The sequence below is a fragment of the Trichoderma asperellum genome, chromosome 5 (genome assembly GCF_020647865.1).
Source record: "Trichoderma asperellum chromosome 5, complete sequence".
Lineage (NCBI taxonomy): Eukaryota > Fungi > Ascomycota > Sordariomycetes > Hypocreales > Hypocreaceae > Trichoderma > Trichoderma asperellum.
The window spans coordinates 1173855-1192421 of record NC_089419.1 but is presented as its reverse complement, the minus strand read 5'-3'; the positions used below and the strand labels follow the sequence as shown (position 1 = coordinate 1192421).

Below are 18567 nucleotides of genomic sequence, written 5' to 3'. Positions count from 1 at the left end.
TCTTCCTCCTCGACCAGCTCCCTGTGACCCGCGTTCCTGCGTCCAGCGTCCAGCGTCCAACTCGGCCTCGTCCAAGTCGAAATCGCCTCTCCCTACACCGACGTCGAGATCCAGCGGCCCGTCGCCTCTATCGACACGCGCCTTTGTGGCTTGACGACGCCGTTCTCTGTCTCCGGCATAACTGGCGTTGCCCCCCCTTCGCCCGCCCAGCCTCGCCTCGCCTCCGCTCCGCATCCCGACTGTGTTGCCTCGCCTACCCCACTGCGGCTACGGAGTTGGCTGGACGGCTTCCGGTTCCTCGATATAATTATTCCCTGAGCGAGACTGAGAGACAGCTTCACAAGCCATGATGAAGCGATTCAGCCAGAGAGTGAGTCCCTGCCTCCATCCACCCCCCCTGACGCCCGTCGCGCGCACATCGGCTGATGCAGGTGACGATCATGATTAGCTCTCGCGAGGCAAAGATGCCGCAAAGTCCTCCAAGAAGAGTAAGGATTCCAAGGATGGGACTTCGTCTCCCTCGTCTCGAGATTCCAACCAGTCCCCCGTCCTGACCCCGTCGTCCTCGACATCGACCCTCAACGATCCTCGCAACAAGCCGCTGCCCCCAAACTCTGCTCTTGGAGGTGATCATGGTGCCAACCAGCCCTCGGGCCTTGGTGCTGGTCAGCAGGGCCTCGATCGATTTGGACCGATGGGCAGCGCGTCCAGTCCTAACGGCGCCAATGCTGGTGGCAGAGGTCCCCCAACTGTCGTTATCAGCCCGACACCAGGCGTAAGTATTGCTAAACTTTAGGTAACGATGGAGAGTTCAAGGTTATGATGCTAATCCATCTACTTCATCCCAGCACATTCCTCCACCTGGGGCCACCGAGACAATGCCTCACGAACTGGCGCCCCCAAAGGCCGGCCAGAAGTCCCTGATGATCAATCGTATGGATAACCGAGATGCTATCCCAGAGGGCCTGCGGACACCAAAGCGACAGCACTCATCCCGATTCGACATTTCCGCCCATCGCGAGCTGGAGAAGCTTCCAGGCTTCCACGAGGTACCGCCTAACAGGCGCCAGGAGCTCTTCATGCAAAAGATTGATCAGTGCAATGTCATCTTTGACTTTAACGACGCTAGCGGTGACATGAAAGCCAAGGAAATCAAGCGACTAGCTCTTCATGAGCTGCTGGATTACGTTGCCAACAACAGACAGGTCATCACTGAGCCTATGTATCCCAGAGTTGTCGAGATGTTCAGCAAGAATCTGTTTCGACCTATCCCACCCCCATTGAACCCCCAAGGCGAGGCATTCGATCCGGAGGAGGATGAGCCCGTCTTGGAGGTCGCTTGGCCGCACATCCAGGTCGTCTACGAGTTTTTCCTGCGTTTTATTGAAAGCCAGGACTTCAACACCAACATTGCCAAGGCATACATTGACCATAGCTTCGTGCTCCAGCTGCTAGATCTCTTTGACTCTGAGGACCCCCGTGAACGCGACTTCTTGAAGACGACTCTCCACCGTATCTACGGCAAGTTCCTCAACCTACGATCATTCATCCGACGATCCATCAACAACGTCTTCTTCCAATTCACGTATGAGACGGAGAGATTCAACGGCATTGCGGAGCTCCTAGAAATTCTAGGTTCCATCATCAACGGTTTTGCCCTGCCTCTGAAGGAGGAGCACAAGATCTTCTTGACTCGAGTCTTGCTTCCGCTTCACAAGCCCAAGAGCCTGAGCATGTACCACCCTCAGCTCGCTTATTGTATTGTCCAGTTCCTGGAAAAGGATGCATCCCTCACAGAAGATGTAAGGACACACACACACACACTTACTCCCTCAAGTTGTAAAGTCTTAGATCAAAATACTAACGATAAACTTGATAGGTGGTCCTCGGGCTGTTGCGATACTGGCCAAAGGTTAACAGTACAAAAGAGGTCATGTTCTTGAATGAGGTTGAAGATATTTTTGAGGTCATGGACCCTGCCGAATTCGCCAAGGTCCAGGAGCCTTTGTTCCACCAGCTTGCCAAATCTGTGGCCAGCCCCCATTTCCAGGTCGCCGAGCGTGCATTGTACTTCTGGAACAACGAATACTTCTGCAATCTCGTAAGCGACAATGTGGAAATTATCCTCCCCATCATGTTTGCTCCTCTCTACGAAAATTCAAAGGGTCACTGGAATAGGTACGTTTACCACAAAGCCCTACTAAACTAAGATTGCGTCACATAGACTAACATACAGAAGGACAATCCACGGCATGGTTTACAACGCCATGAAATTGTTCATGGAGATCAATCCTCAGCTCTTTGACGATTGCTCCCATGAATACACAGAGCAGCAGAACAGCGCCGCGGCCCGAGAAGCGCTACGAGAGCGAAAGTGGGCTGCTTTATCCCAGCAAGCTGACGAGCGAAGGGCATCACTGGGGCTGGCCACCGTTGAAGACCCTGGCAGGGCTCGCGGAGGAAGCCTCCCCCGGGTTGATGAAGTTGATCCTGCAGAGGACAACCAGAAGCGTCTCGATTCGCTAAAGCTTCAAGATGCTACTGGACGACAACAGAATACTCATGAGCGACAGGGTTCTGTGAGTTCCAATCGAAGCAGATAACCTCGTTGTGTGATAAACAGGTCCTTTTATTACCGCGGTTTAGCCTTTGTTTCGTCTTTCTTGATTCAGCCTATCCAGGATCTTCTATTCTCGCCTCTTTCTCCATTCTTAGTGAAAATTTGCCTCGACAAATAAGCCTCTCTATTATAAGGGCCATTAGAAGTACTAATATTGTGGTGCTGGGGATATCAAACTGCTTCGCATACATGGAGGCAACTTTGGATGGCGGATCAACGTCAAAGCTGGTTACTAAGGGAAACTGCTTAATGCTATACAAAAGGGAGCTGTAACCTCTAAAGTAATGCTGATGATTCTTCTCTTTTTTTTCTTCCCCTTTTTTCTCTTTTTCTCATGGTCACTTGCATTCACTTGCAGGCTTTTGCAAAAAACACCGATATTGAGCAGCATTCGTGTACGACAGGGGGTCGATACAATAATTATTTGTTTTACTACTCTTTTTTTTTTCTCCCTTCTTCACAAGAGGGAGATGCCAAAACAATGGGAAAAAAAAGAGAAGAAATCTTACAACATTACATTTCTTTCTTTGAAAAAAAAAAAAAAAAAAAAAAAAAAAAAGGAAACAGAGCAGAGGTGAGGTACACACACAAAAAAAAAGTTGCGTTGGGGCTATAGAAAATGCCAAGTATGTCGATAAGGGGGGATGAGGATGGAGGAGAGAAAAAAAGGGATGAGGGAGCATATGCTAGCGAATAGCGGCTGCATTTGTTTCTTTCCATATCCTGGAAGGAAAGGAAAAGGGCGGAGAGAGAGAGGGGGGGCTTTGGGACTTTGCTTATTTTTTCTTTTGTTGCTTTCTTTTCGACGTGATGGATTTGGTTGGCTGGGTGGCTGTTGTGGGAGAGGGAGAAGGAAACATACGTGTTTTATTTCTTGTGCGCGTGTGTACTTGATTGTACTTGACTCGGATAGACTACTTGCCTTTTTATCTCTTTTATAGTTGAATTCTTATTTCTTAAGGCTTTTTCTTCTTCTTTTGTTTGTACAAGAAATGGTATATTGTTCTCACATGTAGCATGAAAGGCGGTATGGCGAACCACTACCAGTTAGGTTAGTTCCCATTAGATTTAGATGATACAAAAGCCGGTTCTAATACTCTATGGCCTGATAGCCACTATCATCCCGTAATTCAACCAGCTTATGCTACAAGTCATTACATAGTTCAAAAGGCAACTCTATTACTAGGTCCCGGAACGCCCTGCATCGCAAACCAACACCCCCAACAGACATGAATATTACTTAGTATTGTCCTCTGTAGCCACCACGGCCATATCCGCCTCTTCCACGACCCCTATAACCACCATTGCCGCGTCCGAATTGGTTGTTATGCGGAGACGACTGAGGTTGTTGCGGGGGAGGTGGTGGCGGTGGTGGTATAGGCCCGCCGGGGAACTGGTTCATACTCATAAAGTGAGCAATCATTTCAGGAGGGATCGGGGGCGGAGGAAATCCCGGCAGAGGGGGAGGCGGAAACGAAAACCCCATGGCGTTGGGGGGCGGAGGAAAGGGCATAAGCGGCATATTAGGCGGTGGCTGAGGCTGAGGAGAGCGGTCATCGTACTGACGTGATATCGAGCGATACCTTGAATCGGATCCGTCGTTGCTGTCGTATCTTCCACGGCTTCGGCTTCGACTCCGGCTGTGGCGGCCGCGGCTACGGCTGTCATCTCGACGACGGCTGCGGCTACGACTCCGACTGCTGCGGCTGCGGCTGTAGCTGCGACTACGGCTGCGACTCCGACTCCTGTCGCGCGCTGAAAGTCGAGGTCGCTTGAACGAAGGTGGAGATGAACTTCGGGATCGATCTCGGGAGAAACTGCTCGATCTTGATCTCGGCCGTGGTCTCGATGCGGACTGTGAGCGTTCTCCAGATGTCTTTGCGGATGACTTCTGCCTCTCTCTCATGCGCTCGCAGAATTGGCGAGACCAGCCGTAGTAACTCTCCCCTCCTATTACTTTGCCCGTGATTTCGTCCAGGATAATGCGTTCGCCAAGTTCACTGAATCCCGTCTGCAAATCGTCGCTCGGCTCGCCCTCTTTAGCGTAGATGTAATCTGCATCTTTCAGCAGCATCTTGACGGCATCCACGACTCGCTTTTCCGCAGGCCCTGCCGCGAGTTGAATGGGGCGAATTTGATCGGGGATCATGGGTCTAGAGGAGTTTGGTGTGATGTGAGGTAGCCAGGTCCCTGCCGGAAGATCGTACCATGGGATGGAAGCATCGCCATGGAAGGAGGGCAGAATATACGGTGCGTCCTTGGCGAGTTTCAGGGAGCTCTCGGAAAGCTCAAGATTTACGGCAGTAATCTCAGCTGAACCGTTGGCGAGAGCTGTGCGGAGCTGCGTAACCACCTCTGGCGTGAAGTATCGCTTCTCCTCCCACAAATCAATCAGGCCTTTGAGCTTTGTCTTGTGCTTGGGGCATTTGTCGAAAGCCGCCGCATTGCCAACCATGGCGGGCAAGACGCCGGCCCATGTCTCTCCAAGCTTGCGGTTGGCCTGGCGCACAATCTCGTGGTAGAGCACATCATTGGCAACGTAGAGGAGATGCAGCCGCCGTCTCTTGGCGCTGCGGCGCTTTCCGTCATTCTCCACGGCTAGATTCTTTGACAGAACGGCCCAGAACTTGCCCAAGGCTGTGCAGCGCGCGGCGGATGGGACAACGTTCTCGACTATCCAAGCCTTGCATTTCTACCCAAGGAGGAGTTTAGCAAACATGAGCGCGGATTGTGACAAAGTGCTTGCGAGCAATGAGTCAGTCAAACCTGAACGTTCTGGCGGGAGCACTGGATGATGGCGTCGTCTAGCAGCGTGAAGAAGGTGTCAACCGCGGCGCGGTTCAGCGAGGTCGGGTCGGCGCGAAAGAGAGTGGCCGACAGCGTCGCCTTGGTGATGGCCAGCTCGGGAGAAGCCATCGTGGTTAAGGAGGAGGGAGAGGCGCGATCCAGAAAGGGATGCGGAGAGTCTGCCCTCGCAAGGCCTCGGAGGAACAAAGAAAAGAGGTTCTTGTTGTTCTGGATGAAGCGAGAGAAGCGAGCTGGAAATTATTCTGGGAGCCTTGGAGTCTGTGTCGCAAATGTCGGGAAAACTGCGGCAGCGCTCCCCACCAAGACCTCGAGAGAGCTTCGAAGCTCACGACAAGGACGGGCTAATTGATGCAAGCTTGTTTGTGAGAAAGAGGCAAAAATGCATGTGATGAGAGCTGTTCTATATGGATTGGGTCTTGGCGACTGCAGAAAATAAGCTGTTTTTTTGCTGGGCTTGTGTGAATATCTCAAATTCAACCCGGGACAACCGTGGATAGTGGGCGCGAAAAAAAAAAAAAAAAGGATATTGCGTCAGGCCTCTAATGTTGCCTCCCATCACATGTTTTTCCTTTCCCTCACTCTCAAAATGACATGTGAAATTCTGATTTTGAGCGGTAAAGGTATTTCATTCTATTAAATCGAGTTTCAAACACAGACTTGTCCGGGTTCCCGGTGTGTGGCGCGAAACCTATAGACATACAGCCCGGCGAAGGGTACTATTTTACACCATGATAGAATACAGCGGCGAGCTCAATGTCTCCTCAAAACACTCCCAAGACCAGCTGCCCAACTCTCTCTCTCTCGTCTCCCATGATTTCCCCTTCTCTACCTTTTCTAACTGAAACGGTCCCCTTTACGGGTACGAAGCGGTACAGCACTCTCGTATTTGCTCTTCTCGGTTACTTGATCGGACTCTGTTGCCGGCGCATGCCTTGTTGCTGCCGGATCGCTACTTGCTTCCTGACTCGGCGAGCCGGTATTATCGGTTCTTGCCGGGCCACCGTTGTTCACGCCGCTGCCTGGAGATACCGGCTCGCCGTATTCCAAGGCCCTGTTGGCTGCCTGCTTCTCACGTTGTGCTTTGAGTTTGGCTACGCGCTGCTCCTTGACGTTCTGCTTAGCGAAGTAGTAGGCACCGCCTCCGGCTGAGAAGGGCATTTCACATCAGCTGCGAGCATTGGTTAAAAAGAAAGCAATTCAGCTGCCTACCGAGAAAGAGGGAGCCCCATCCAAGCCTAGAAACCGTTAGCAATTGAAGAACTTCTGCAGGCAGCGGCAAGCCGGGATAAGCGGGCTACTAGTAGTACCAGAAAGATCGGACCTGGAGGAATAGAAGTCAGCAAATGCTGCGCCAATGCTGGAGCCGAAAGACACCTACGTTGTTCATTGTGGCGATTGAAGTGTTGCGGCGATTTCAGGAGTCTGTCAAATGTAGTGGGCAGTGGAGACGGCAAGTTGCGAGCTGGGCTGATGCGATGCTAGAAGAAAGCCAAGTCGTTCGATCAAAAGCTTAGCAAGGCGGTGATGCACCTAATACCCAGTAGTAATGGGCGCAAGCTGGGCCAACAGCCGGCCTGGCGCATCGGCAGCTTCAGCTGGTGGCGGCTGTCAATGCTACAGGGCAGCCCTGAGGCCAATTTTAGCGCTCAGGCGTCCCCGTGGTGGCCCGTGGTGGGGGCCCGTAGGCGCTATAACTCACACTGTACAGGGGCTTCCTTACCGAGATCCAATTTACAGTGCCAAATTAAAAGTCCGGTTTCTGGATATGACATAGATCGTCACTTGGGGCGTTTCCTAAAGACACGCAAGCGTTCAGCAAAACTTGGAAGCTTTCCATTTCACTGCCAGGACAGCGACAGGAGAGCTCCCCCCTTTTCTTGCGCGCTACTCGTCGTGTATGTGAAGCGTCTTGATGCTCTAGTTGTTGATTCGCAAGTCTTTCTGCATAACCAACAAGGCTGCGTAGCCGAACAAAGACTCGTCACCGCGATCCAATCGGCCCCTCGAAAATCCTCACCTCACTCCACCCCTTTAGACTGCAGCATTTCCACGCCCATCTATATTACAAGAATCCGAAGACGACCTTTTACCACGTTTTACTTCTGCGTCCTGCGACAGACTTATCCAAAATCTTGGTGCGCGTATGATCTATTAGGAGACCAAGCTGTGGGTGTAATGGGTAGTTTTGCCCAGAACCCCACCGTCCAGAAACCATGTCTTCCCCCAGTACAGACCAGACAGAGGGCAACGGGCCTGATGGCTCTTCCATCGTGAGTTCTTCTCTTTCTATAAGCCGGATGCCTTGATTCTAATGACCATGTTCGCTCTACTAGAGGCCCGTCTCGTCGCTCCTCGCCCGATTCGAGAACATGAACTCCAACCCTCCGTCGCAAACGCAGCCTACCTCTGCTCCGGCTCCTCCTCAGCCGCGAAAACTCTCGCCAGGGCCAAAGCCAGACAGATTAAAGACGCTCAAGACGGGGCAAGACTCTGTGCATGGTCCTGCTTCCCCGATCACTCCCGTCAAGCCGTCAAATCTGAAGGACCGCGCCTTTCCTGCGGCGTCTCCTGTAAGCCGCGATAGAGGGGCACCGATCCCACCGCCTCCCCTGTCTACACGGCCAGCGCCGCCTATTGCATTGAAGCCTCAAGTGCTGCCTCACCCACCGGCAGTTACAGTTCAACCTCCGCAGTCGCCTCCTAAGGGAAGCGCGTTGAACATCGCCCCAGGTGAACAGTCACCGTTTCTAGGCCCTGCCGCGATTTCTACTTCCGCCACGCCCAGCCGATCTCCTACGCCGCTCAGGATACCGAGCCGACCGCATAGTCCTACCAGCAACGGTGGTGGTAGTGGTACCGCAACGCCGCGATCTCCAAGGCAAGGAATTTCGAAAGCTCCATCACCGCCGCCTCCCAGACGATCCGCCGAGCTAAAGAGAGAGAAGGAACGAGAAAGAGAGTGGAAGCCTGCGCCGCCACCGCCGCCCGCGCCACGATCAGAGAAGACGTTGATGAGAGCGGCTACTGGGATAGAGGTGAGAGGCAGGCCTGCTGTTCAAAGATCCAATCGCTCTCAGGAGTCGTCTCCTATTGGCAGCGCCTCGCGAAGCTCCGAACCCAGGGCGGAAAGCAACCCTCCAGAGCTGCCCTTGCGACCGAGGCCACAGCAGCTGAATGATGCGCCGAGTAGGACGAAGCAGATCGCCGGAGCATTTGAGCAGCCTACCCAGCCTACCCAGCCTACCCTCCGTCCTTCCTTATCTGTGCGGAAACCAACGCGTGAAGGAGAGTCGAATGGCTTGGGTTTAGTTAGGGCACCGATTACTCCTCAGCTCACTGGGGATGTTCGCCCTGCCTTGCCTGCACGACCCCAAACTACTGATATTCTCCCACAGCATCCAGTGCCGAATAACGGAATAAAGGCACCTCCAAAGCCTCCGCGACCATCTGCTCCGAACCACGCGCAGGTTGCCACTCCTGCCACTCCTCTTCCGCCAGCCCCACCGTCTGCCACAAACCGAGTCGTCTCCAATCCTCTCACACAGCAACTACCCGTAAGGCCACATGGGCGGTCTAAGACGGTGGACGTACCGACAGCAGATCATGCTGCCGTGGATGTCCGTGCGTCCCCAGCCCCTGTGGCTGCTGTCGTAGTAAGGCAAGCGCCAGCACCTGCTGCGAACGAAGCGATCATTCCGAAATCCGACCTCCCTGCTCAGATTGCGGCATACCCTGATAGCTCGAGCACTAACCGCCGGCCTCCCTTCATCAAGAAAGGATGTTATGAGATTCAACCAAAGTATGATCCTCGTATCTTCGATGTCTGTGGGCAATATGTCTGCACTACCGGCCCTCTGACTCGGGTGTGGAGCATGCTGGATGGAGAACAAATTGTCAGCTTGGCACACACAGAAGGCGTGAAGGCCACAGCTGTATCGTTTAAGCCCAGCGCGGACCCCGATCAAGAAGGCTCCAAGGTTTGGGTCGGCACTAATCTTGGAGAGATTATGGAAGTTGAAGTTGCGACGCAGCGCATCCTAATGAGCAAAGCGGGTGTTCATGGAAAGTCGGAAGTTACCAAGATATACCGACACCTAAACGAGATGTGGACTGTTGACGAAGGCGGAAATTTCCTCGTCTGGGGTCCCGATAGCGATGGGGAGCCGAACTTGAATAACTATCCTCATCAGTCTTTCAAGATTCCCAAGGGAGAGACTTTCTCAATAGTGGTTGGGGATGAGCTTTGGCAAGCGACCGGCAAGCAGTTACGGATATTTGCTCCGACTCAAGATAATCACAGGCCATTTCAGGTTCTGACAAGGCCAATTACAATTGAAGGAGCGGGAGATGTAACCTCGGGAACGCTGATGAAGGGCTATCCTGGCAAAGTCTTCTTGGGACATGTCGATGGCAAGGTCAGCATCTGGTCTGCATCTGACTATTCTTGCAAGACAATTGTGAATGTCACCACATGGAAAATAAATACGCTATCGGGTGTTGGTCAGTACATCTGGGCAGGATATAACACGGGAAAAGTCTGTGTCTACGATGTTGCTCAAACGCCGTGGGTTGTTTTGAAGGAGTGGCAGGCACATGACAATACCATCTTGGGGATGAAGGTGGACTTTGCCAGCTCTTATCAACTTGATCAATTGCAAGTTGTTTCTCTAGGTGCGGATAGCCGGATCAAGGTGTGGGACGGCATGTTGCAAGACGACTGGCTCGAAGACGAGATGAAGTCCAGGGATACGACATATTGCGACTTTGACGAGATAAAAACGCTGATATTTACATGGAATGCGGGTGCTTCTACCCCTCACAGTCTTCGGTACTCTAATGGCGATGCCGCATTCTTTCAAGATTTGTTACAATCGAGCGGCTCTCCCGATATCTTGGTCTTTGGATTTCAAGAGCTCGTTGATCTAGAAGATAAAAAAGCAACAGCAAAGCGTCTGCTCAAGTCGAAGAAGAAGGAGGGAACAGACCAGGAACGAATGAGCCACCAATATCGAGACTGGCGCGACTTCTTACTCAAAACCTTGGACGACTACATGCCAGCAGATCATCTGTACCATCTTCTCCACACGGCACCCATGGTGGGGCTCTTTACTTGTATTTTTGTCAAGGCTTCGCTGAGGGAAAGGATAACTCATCTTAGCGGTGCTGAAGTGAAGCGAGGCATGGGAGGTCTTCATGGAAACAAGGGAGCAGTTGCCGTTAGATTCCAAATCGACGACTCGTCTCTCTGTTTCGTGAATTGTCACTTGGCAGCAGGCCAAACCCAGGCTAGCTCACGTCATAACGATGCGGCGGCGATTCTCGAAGCTAGCCTATTCCCCGTTGAACGAGATACCGAAACTCGGATTGACACCTTTAGTGGCGGTGGAGATGGCTCCATGGTTCTTGATCATGAGCTTTGCATTCTTAATGGCGACCTGAACTATCGCATAGACACCATGTCACGAGATACAGTGGTGAAAGCCGTGGAGCAGAATAATTTGGCAAAGCTCCTTGAGCGTGACCAACTGCTTGTGGCGCGCCGCCGCAACCCAGCCCTTCGCTTACGAGCATTCGAAGAGCTGCCAATTACATTTGCGCCAACCTACAAATATGATGTAGGAACAGACACGTACGATACTAGCGAGAAACGAAGAAGCCCTGCATGGTGTGATCGACTTTTGTTTCGAGGACGCGGCCGTGTGCAGCAATTAGATTATAGACGGCACGAAGTAAGAGTGAGCGATCACCGGCCGGTTACAGGAGACTTTCGACTCTGGGTAAAGAAGATTAGACCAAAGGATCGAGCGGCCGCTTGGATGCAATGCCAGCAGGGATTTGAAGACGTTAGGCAGAAAGAGTTGGCAGAAGATAAGTAAGTTTGCCCTGCCTTATTTCTTTAAGAAGAAGCCCAAGCCGAGCATCGTTTTACTGACCGGATATGAATAGACTATACTATCTCACGAATATTTGTGGTTTCGACGCAGCAACAAGCCATCAGCTAATAAAAGAGAGAGCATCGCGCAAACCGCATAGGAGTCCCAGCAAAGGCAGGGCAGCGTACTAATTTGGATTTTTTTTCATTCATCTATCTAATACATCGTATGCTTCAGAGGGAAGCATATGACGGCGCTGGCGGGTTGGCGAACAATAGGCCGGGCATTTAATACATATGAAAGACGGGGGGCATTCGTAATGATACAACGGGAAAGGGAGACGGGCCCAAAGTTTTCTGGTTTCAGAGGCGCAAGAAAAAGACAAAAAAGCGAGATTTGATGAAAGGTTATGAACTGTTCTTATAGAAAGTCGTGCATTTATAATTTTTTTTATTAGCGACTGGAGCGTTTCGGGAGAGAGCAAATAAGGGCGGGTTGGTTGAATCAAAGTTGGAGGGTTTCAAAGTTTTTGAGAGTACAGAGTAGACTAGACAATGGCTATATTTCTTGATGTCACAAGCAACAAAGAATCAGATTAGGCTGAAAAGAAGAACTGTGACAAGACACGCCATAAGGCTATGATAATTATTTTTTCCAAGATCACATGGATAAGAATTTCCAGGTTAATTTTGTTGAATGAAGCTGAAGTGCAAATGAACTCAAGTCAAGAATAACGGGATAAGAGTTAGAGTGAGAGTAAGAGAGCTAGAGGGGCAGAAGCAATAGTATTACAAGATGGTGAGAGCATAACATCACAGCACAAGTTCAGCTCTACAGTAAGCAAGTTATACAGCAAAGCGAATACGAAGCGCAAAGAGTGGCGTGGCCCGGGAGACGACGAGGTCGAGAAAGTTCGGAGGAACGCCAGGGGGGTCTGGAAATTAAAGAACAGGTCCGGCGGTCGGTCCGGGGGGTTCCGGGGACCCCAAAGTGACGGATTGGCCAGCCGTCTTAAATTAGCCTCTTGTGCTGCCTCTTTGTTGATATATCTGCCTTTGGTTGGAAATCAGTGTTGTTGTTTTTTTCTTGTTTCTCTTTTTTTTTTCCAGTCAATTTACAGAACGGGTGGGAAATACAGCGCTTTCTGTCTTCTCTCTCTTTTCTGATTCTCATTTGGATTTGGGCTTGCAGTTGAAAGGAAGGGGAGGATCTTGTTGGCAGCAAACTACCCAGAGAACGAAATTAGGGGTGATTTATAAAAAAAAAAAAAAGCCACCAAAAGGGGTGCTGCCAAGTGAATCTCTTATCGCCAATCACATATACACACGGTGCTCTCACCTCCTTTCACCAGCCGCAGTGAAGCGCTCATTCTCTTTTTTACAGCATCTCACGGCATAGACGTTGCAATTGGAAGGGATTGCAGTGTCTTTTTCATCAATCACCATACAAAACAAACACACGTGTCATACAAAAAAAAAAAACAACAACAGAAAAAATGGCTACCGCAGCAACAACAGCGCCATCACAAGGGCCGAGGAAAACGCCCATCGCGGCACCAACCGCAGACAGCAAGCCAGTGCCGCGGCCAGACCTGACGGCAGAGCAGCAGACCAAGTACGAGGCGCTGCTGGAAAAGGCAAAGGCCTTCAGCGAGATCAAGTGCGACAAGGAAAAGGACAAGTCGGGCCCCCTGACGGACCGCGACCTGTCGTGGCTCACGCGGGACTGCCTGCTGCGCTACCTGCGGGCGACCAAGTGGTCGGTCGACGACGCGGCCAAGCGGCTGCTGTCGACGCTGGCGTGGCGGCGCGAGTACGGCATCGACGACTTCACGCCCGAGCACATCTCGCCCGAGCAGGAGACGGGCAAGCAGATCATCCTGGGCTTCGATCGCCAGGGGCGGCCGTGCCAGTACCTCAACCCGGGCCGCCAGAACACGGACAGCAGCCCGAGGCAGATCCATCACCTGTTCTACATGGTGGAGCGGGTGATCGACATGATGCCCCCCAATGTCGAGATGCTGAGCCTGATGATCAACTTCAAGCCGAGCAAGCAGAGGCAGAACACCAGCGTGCCGGTGTCGACGGCCAGGGAGGTGCTGCACATTCTGCAGAATCACTATCCCGAGAGGCTGGGCAAGGCACTCATCATCAACGGTAGGTTTTTTTTTTTTTTTTTTTTTTTTTTTTACATATATATTGTACACAAGGAGACCAAACGAGACCAATAGCTAACAATTTTTATCTTGCCTCCAACAGTGCCTTGGATTGTTAATGGATTCTTCAAAATCATTACCCCCTTCATTGACCCCGTGACCCGGGAGAAGCTCAAGTTCAACGAGGACATGAAGCAGTATGTCCCCGCGGAGCAGCTATGGAGCTCCGACTGGAACGGCGATCTGGACTTTGAGTACGATCACGAGACTTACTGGCCTGCCCTCAACGAGATGTGCAAGCAGAAGCGGGAGCAGAAGCTGGCGCGGTGGGCGGCCGCTGGAAAGGTCGTTGGCGAGTCTGAGGAGTATCTCTCGGGCGGTACGGATGTGAGCATCACGGGGTTCAAGTACACAGCCGACGAGAAGAAGGAGGAGCCAAAGACAGAGGCAAAAGCAGAGGCAGAGACTGCGCTGGCGGAGAAGCTAGCAGCGGCAAAGCTCGAGGAGGAGACAGTTGAGGCTCAAGCTTGAAGAAAACTAACGGGAGCATTTGTCGGTGAGACTAGCAGCAAGCATTGGTCAGTTAGAGGAGTAATCAGCCAGGTTAGGCACAGGACTGTGGGTTAGACATGGTATAGAATGTTTGTCCTTTTTTTCCCCCCAATCACCTGTAGAGCCAAAAGGACTGCCCGCTGTTGGCAGTTAATCTTTGGGATTATTATAAATTAGTACCACCAGAAATACACATGACTGCATAATAGATGGGTACACAAGACGGAGAGAGAAAGCACTAGCTATCTATTGTGTTACAAGGGCATACACACATATGGTCAGGCATGATTCGTCCAATAGCCAAGGCAGTCTGAGAGAGGGGCCGAATTAGCGGCCAACAAAGCCAGAATTATGCCTCGGGCGTGAAGACAATCTGGAGACGGTAAGAACATGCCATCGACTTACATGCGTGCTAAAGACATATTAACAGCACGAATACTCCTCTCTTGGAGAGTAGATGGAGCCCATAGGATGCATATAAGATGCTCCATTAACATTACTAGTAATCCCATTCCTTGTGACCTGTCAAGCTAATACGACGTTGGGTGCGCATCATCCATCGCGCAAGCAACCTGATTTGTCGACCCAGCCCATCGGAATTGCTATTCCTCTTAGAGGCGATCAAAGGTGACCGCCTTATTGTTCAGCATACGAGAAGTAAGAAGTACATAAATAATAGATAGCGCCCAACCTGAGAAAGGTCTTGCGGATCAGCTCTTACCTCGCTTAGCGGTGTCCGCAACTGAGCCGCACTGCCCCAGGGTGAGATATGCACGTTGGCTGGACTATTTTCGAGGACATACGTTGGGCCAGCTCACAACTGGACGCCAAAGAAAGAAGTATCGGCCGCGGCCCTAAGACCCGATATCGTTTCAGTCGTACACAAAAAAAAAGGATGACTGAACACAAGTGCACTTACACCGGCGGGCAGCGTTGCACTGAGCTCTGGCCTTGATGCGTTGGGCGATACCGAAGCGTTTCGAATCCATCAATCAAAGGTGCTTTAAAAGGCTACCGCACGACGCAGTCTTGAGTCCGTTTTGCATTGCATAAGAGAGATATCCATTCCGTGCCGTTCTCACATGTTCTTACTGTCGCCTGCAAACTGCAAACTGAATGCAAAAACAAAAGCAAAGAAGCCCAACCAAGCGGCAGGTGATGCAATGCCGTAGCACGGTCCTGGGGGATTCAAAACATAAGGACCGCAAGACGAAAATGCAACTTATAATGGAGAATAAAACCGCTAAAATAGTAGTAGAATCTGTCCAGTGGAAGCAGCAGACGTAGTAGAGGCAACAGAAGCCTGGAGAGGCGGTATAGCACCGAAACATTTCTAACCAGCTTAGGCCACTCTGCCCGCTGGTTGGCCGAGCACATGCGGATTATGGATTAAAGGATCCGGCGCTGAAGATAATCTAGGCAGACTAGAGAGAGGCAAGAATGATGACGACGCGCTATTCCATAGCCAGTGGCGCTATTACCCGCCGGCGGTTGGAAAGGTGGTGTAGCATCAGCTCGGTCGCAGGGCTAATTCGTCTGAAGCTATGCCTCTAATTGCTCGAGTAGACGCCGTCTTCAGCCGCAGGTTTCGTGTCATGGTGGTCTCGCCCGCCTACTCTTAAGGATGAGTGAGTTCGTGTTGTTTTCGCCACCCAGGAGCAGCACGGGACTGGCTCCAAACACTGTGGACGGATGTAAATGCTCTGATCTTGTGTTTGGACTCTGATTCTGATTTTCAAATTGAAATATAAAGCAGAAAAGAGGGGAAGGAGGGGAAGAAGAGTCTTTTGGGGTCAGGCATTTACTTGGGTATGGCTGGGCAGAACCGCATCCGTTGGGTCTAATGAGAGGTCGCAGCTGTGATCCCCATAGGCAGTTTGATATTGTAGCATCTATCATGCACACGAAACTGATAACCTCTCTGGGTGGCGTTGGGCCGAGCAAACTTCCAGGCACGTCGTAAACCAAGTAAACATCGGTCATCGGTGTCCGAGGGCGTGGATGGAGTTACCGCCGCAGCTCGTCTTTAGCTTGCTCTCGGTTGTTGCTCAAAACAGTATATATATGTGCCCAAAGCCACCAGATGACGTGTTAAGCCGGAAGCTGGGATCCAGCTTACTTTTTCTTTTTATTCAAATAGTCAGCCTCCTGTCTTTCGTTGAACCTCGACATTGGTTCACGCCTCTCAGCACTCACCATGACCCTAGTGTCTATCGTCAGTTCCTTTAGCAGGATGAGCCTCCCTCCCATCTTTGGTACTCCCGTGGCAAATACATCATCATTCAATGCTTCATCTTTCACTACCACGATCCGAGGAGAAAATGCTGCGGGAGGAGGCAGCAGCTCAAACATTCCTTTCGCTGCTGGCGGCATGGTAGACACCATTCTCACAACCACTGGTCACGCTTCGCCTCTCGCACAACTTGTTCTCTTCGTTTACCGACTTCTAGGCACGCAGTTCGGTCTGGATCCGTCAATGGTACTGGCTATCTTGGGCTTCGCATGGGGCGCACTGAAAATCGGTTCACAGATTTATGGCTCTGTCCAGCGGTTTGTTGACGATTATCTCATGTGCGCCATGTACGTTACTGAAGATGACCACATATATATGCATCTGATGAAGTGGTTGTCCCATCATCCAAGTATAAAAAACAGCCAATATCTCATGGCTCAAACTGTCTGGAAGAGCGCTTGGGAGGAAGAAGATGAACTAGAAGATGCACTATTCTGGACGAATGGTGGCGAAGTTGGTGGTGGCGATAAGATGTACCTGAATTTTTCCAACCAAGCAGCCAAATCGGTATGTGTTTGTTGGTGAACAACTTGAGAGACACTGTAAGCTGACGTATATGCCTACAGAGTCCTAGATTTGTCCCTGCTATGGGTTCAACGGCATTTTGGCATAAAGGAACATATTTCAGAGTCCATCGGAAAAAGGAGTCGTTCGTCAATACTCATTCGTGGGGAGGTCCAATGAAAGATCTCGAAGAGGTTAAGATCTCGTGTTTCGGACGCTCAATAGGTCAGTATGCTGAGCCCTTCCTCCTGCAGCAGTCACTAACTGTTGTGAAGATCCCATCAAGCAGCTGCTATCAGACGCTAAAGCCCTGTATTACAATGACACTCGCCAGAAAACAACCATCTATCGCCCAAGAGTCAAGGAGCAAAGGCGAGATCATAACATGTGGCAGCAAGTAGCACGACGCCCCGTAAGACCCATGTCAACAGTTGTGCTCGACTCTTGTGAAAAACACGATATTTTGTCCGACATCAACGAGTATCTGCACCCCTCGACGCCACGATGGTACGCTTCTCGCGGAATTCCGCTGAGGCGAGGTTATCTCTTCCATGGACCACCAGGTACCGGAAAGACCAGCTTTTCCTTTGCTCTAGCAGGCGTATTTGGCATCGACATATATGTCATTAGCCTGCAAGACGCCGGTGTGAACGAAGAAGACTTGGCGACACTATTCACTAAACTACCACGAAGATGCATAGTCCTTCTAGAAGATATTGATACCGCAGGTCTACGACGAGATCTCAGCACAGAAAACGAGGATACATTACAGGATAGTAAAAGCGAAGACAAGGACAAGAAAGATAGAAAAAAGAAGCAGAAGCGAAAGGCTGATACCAGCGACAGCGAGTCAGAGAGCGAACCCGAAAGGAAGCCGAAGAAGCGAGGCTCAAGAAAGAAAGATTTCAGCAAAAGCAATCCTGTGGCTTTTGAAGGCATATCTTTATCCGGGCTTTTGAATGCCATTGATGGTGTCGCATCTCACGAAGGCCGAATCCTCATCATGACGACCAACAAGCCCGAGGCTCTGGACGAGGCGTTGATTCGTCCCGGAAGAGTAGACGTTCAAGTAAATTTCAGCAATGCCACCAGCGTCCAGGCTGGTGAGTTGTTCCATCGAATGTATGAAGCGTCCCGCTTAAAGGAGACGACAAAGACGATAAACGGCTCGGCAAGAGTGGAAGAGGTGGTAGAAAAGACGAATGAGCAGCCAGCAGCCAGGCACTCTATTGATGAATTAGACTCAATCACAGCTGAAGAGATGAAGGAGATATCAGAGGAATTTGGCCAAAGAATCCCAGAAGGCATCTTCTCTCCTGCAGAGATCCAGGGATTCCTCCTCAAGCGCAAAAAGTTTCCGCGCCGAGCGCTGGATGAGGTATCAGAATGGGTTGAAGCGTCACTGCGGCAGAAGGAGGCGAATTCCAAAGTTTTGACTGTGCAGTGAACTCTTTTAATCTGTGGATCTGATGCTAGTTTTTGTATTTCCTCATTGATTGATGAAGGGGAGAAATAGTTTGTAGTATCACGCAGCTTCTGGTTCTCTCGTGGTGTAGATGTTACGGGTATTCCGGTATTGGTGTCGGGGTCGGTGATTGTCTTTTCTTGTCATTTGTACAGGCCATTTTTTCGATATACCTTATTGTGTGGCCTAATTAATATATCGCATTTCCGCTGAATCTGTGCAAATATGTGTAATTGTGATGAAGATGAAAAAAAAAAAAAGAAAAGAAAATAACTTGTAATCGTCGTCCTTCTGCTG

The 18567-nt window shown here is 50.9% G+C and overlaps 6 protein-coding genes across 7 annotated transcripts; 4 read left to right on the top strand and 2 right to left on the bottom strand.

Moving 5' to 3' along the window:
- Nucleotides 1-346: 346 nt before the first annotated feature.
- On the top strand, nucleotides 347-2603 carry PPP2R5D (Serine/threonine-protein phosphatase 2A 56 kDa regulatory subunit delta isoform; the record flags this gene model as incomplete). The annotated part of the gene is made up of 5 exons (XM_024909688.2): nucleotides 347-370; nucleotides 449-775; nucleotides 849-1802; nucleotides 1880-2178; nucleotides 2240-2603. 5 exons carry the CDS (start codon nucleotides 347-349, stop codon nucleotides 2601-2603), a joined length of 1968 nt encoding a protein of 655 aa, XP_024762034.2.
- A 955-nt stretch (nucleotides 2604-3558) lies between these two features.
- Nucleotides 3559-5677, bottom strand: TrAFT101_008548 (uncharacterized protein). Of its 2 annotated transcripts, XM_066128365.1 has the most exons (2): nucleotides 5387-5677; nucleotides 3559-5312 (listed from the first exon to the last, which is right to left on the bottom strand). In XM_066128365.1, exons 1-2 carry the CDS (start codon nucleotides 5534-5536, stop codon nucleotides 3861-3863), a joined length of 1602 nt encoding a protein of 533 aa, XP_065984483.1. In that variant the 5' UTR covers nucleotides 5537-5677; the 3' UTR covers nucleotides 3559-3860. The 2 variants fall into 2 exon arrangements, with proteins under 2 accessions (XP_065984483.1, XP_065984484.1); XM_066128366.1 differs by having other exon boundaries at nucleotides 3559-5677.
- A 363-nt stretch (nucleotides 5678-6040) lies between these two features.
- TrAFT101_008547 (uncharacterized protein) lies at nucleotides 6041-7046 on the bottom strand. The gene is made up of 4 exons (XM_024901847.2): nucleotides 6807-7046; nucleotides 6736-6749; nucleotides 6638-6663; nucleotides 6041-6573 (listed from the first exon to the last, which is right to left on the bottom strand). The coding sequence occupies exons 1-4, from the start codon at nucleotides 6813-6815 to the stop codon at nucleotides 6263-6265; spliced, it is 360 nt and encodes a 119-aa protein (XP_024762036.1). The 5' UTR covers nucleotides 6816-7046; the 3' UTR covers nucleotides 6041-6262.
- A 174-nt stretch (nucleotides 7047-7220) lies between these two features.
- Nucleotides 7221-11931, top strand: TrAFT101_008546 (uncharacterized protein). Its single transcript, XM_024909689.2, has 3 exons — nucleotides 7221-7698; nucleotides 7762-11300; nucleotides 11375-11931. Exons 1-3 carry the CDS (start codon nucleotides 7642-7644, stop codon nucleotides 11490-11492), a joined length of 3714 nt encoding a protein of 1237 aa, XP_024762037.2. The 5' UTR covers nucleotides 7221-7641; the 3' UTR covers nucleotides 11493-11931.
- Nucleotides 11932-12377: 446 nt separating this feature from the next.
- Nucleotides 12378-14323, top strand: TrAFT101_008545 (uncharacterized protein). The gene is made up of 2 exons (XM_024902459.2): nucleotides 12378-13457; nucleotides 13560-14323. Exons 1-2 carry the CDS (start codon nucleotides 12797-12799, stop codon nucleotides 13985-13987), a joined length of 1089 nt encoding a protein of 362 aa, XP_024762038.1. The 5' UTR covers nucleotides 12378-12796; the 3' UTR covers nucleotides 13988-14323.
- Nucleotides 14324-15789: 1466 nt separating this feature from the next.
- TrAFT101_008544 (uncharacterized protein) lies at nucleotides 15790-18480 on the top strand. The gene is made up of 3 exons (XM_024899908.2): nucleotides 15790-16808; nucleotides 16868-17030; nucleotides 17081-18480. Exons 1-3 carry the CDS (start codon nucleotides 16206-16208, stop codon nucleotides 18250-18252), a joined length of 1938 nt encoding a protein of 645 aa, XP_024762039.2. The 5' UTR covers nucleotides 15790-16205; the 3' UTR covers nucleotides 18253-18480.
- The last annotated feature ends 87 nt before the right edge of the window (nucleotides 18481-18567 follow it).

Bases quoted from the DNA above. Each gene is read 5' to 3' on its own strand.
- TrAFT101_008546 (XM_024909689.2), top strand. From the start codon at position 7,642: ATGTCTTCCCCCAGTACAGACCAGACAGAGGGCAACGGGCCTGATGGC. The intron at 7,699-7,761 runs GTGAGTTCTTCT...TCGCTCTACTAG, and splicing joins GGCCTGATGGCTCTTCCATC to AGGCCCGTCTCGTCGCTCCT. The intron at 11,301-11,374 runs GTAAGTTTGCCC...GGATATGAATAG, and splicing joins AAAGAGTTGGCAGAAGATAA to ACTATACTATCTCACGAATA.
- TrAFT101_008547 (XM_024901847.2), bottom strand. The intron at 6,574-6,637 runs GTAGGCAGCTGA...TGCCCTTCTCAG, and splicing joins ATGGGGCTCCCTCTTTCTCG to CCGGAGGCGGTGCCTACTAC.
- TrAFT101_008548 (XM_066128365.1), bottom strand. From the start codon at position 5,536: ATGGCTTCTCCCGAGCTGGCCATCACCAAGGCGACGCTGTCGGCCACT. The intron at 5,313-5,386 runs GTTTGACTGACT...CTCCTTGGGTAG, and splicing joins GCTCCCGCCAGAACGTTCAG to AAATGCAAGGCTTGGATAGT.
- TrAFT101_008544 (XM_024899908.2), top strand. From the start codon at position 16,206: ATGACCCTAGTGTCTATCGTCAGTTCCTTTAGCAGGATGAGCCTCCCT. The intron at 16,809-16,867 runs GTATGTGTTTGT...ATATGCCTACAG, and splicing joins CCAACCAAGCAGCCAAATCG to AGTCCTAGATTTGTCCCTGC. The intron at 17,031-17,080 runs GTCAGTATGCTG...ACTGTTGTGAAG, and splicing joins GTGTTTCGGACGCTCAATAG to ATCCCATCAAGCAGCTGCTA.
- TrAFT101_008545 (XM_024902459.2), top strand. From the start codon at position 12,797: ATGGCTACCGCAGCAACAACAGCGCCATCACAAGGGCCGAGGAAAACG. The intron at 13,458-13,559 runs GTAGGTTTTTTT...TGCCTCCAACAG, and splicing joins CAAGGCACTCATCATCAACG to TGCCTTGGATTGTTAATGGA.